Source organism: Buceros rhinoceros, unplaced genomic scaffold, assembly GCF_000710305.1.
Source record: "Buceros rhinoceros silvestris isolate BGI_N320 unplaced genomic scaffold, ASM71030v1 scaffold12642, whole genome shotgun sequence".
Taxonomy (NCBI): domain Eukaryota; kingdom Metazoa; phylum Chordata; class Aves; order Bucerotiformes; family Bucerotidae; genus Buceros; species Buceros rhinoceros.
In genome coordinates, this window is record NW_010400763.1 from 394 (window position 1) to 746 (window position 353).

The following is a 353-nucleotide window of genomic DNA, read 5'->3' on the forward strand; positions in this document are numbered from 1 at the left end:
CCAGCTCTCCCCCCAGTACGTGCACAACCTCCGCTCTAAGGTGCAGAGTCTCCACCTGTGGAACAACGGCAGAAACCACCTGATTTTTAATTTATACTCCGGCACCTGGCCCGACTACACTGAGGATGTGGGGTTCGACATTGGCCAGGCCATGCTGGCCAAAGCCAGCATCAGTACTGAAAACTTCAGACCCAACTTTGACGTTTCTATCCCACTCTTTTCTAAGGATCATCCTAGGACAGGAGGGGAGAAGGGATTTTTGAGGTTTAACACCATCCCTCCTCTCAGGAAGTACATGTTGGTATTCAAGGGGAAAAGGTACCTGACGGGGATAGGGTCAGACACCAGGAATG

The 353-nt window shown here is 51.3% G+C and overlaps 1 protein-coding gene across 1 annotated transcript in view; it reads left to right on the forward strand.

Moving 5' to 3' along the window:
- Window positions 1–353, forward strand: part of LOC104489815 (exostosin-1-like) — a gene marked incomplete at its 5' end in the record, with an annotated part of 1,420 nt that overhangs the window by 390 nt on the left and 677 nt on the right. The window contains one exon of the mRNA XM_010132021.1: window positions 1–352. This exon is cut by the window's left edge and continues 33 nt beyond it. Coding sequence (XP_010130323.1) covers window positions 1–352 — 352 coding nt within the window. The remainder of the gene's footprint in view (window position 353) is intronic.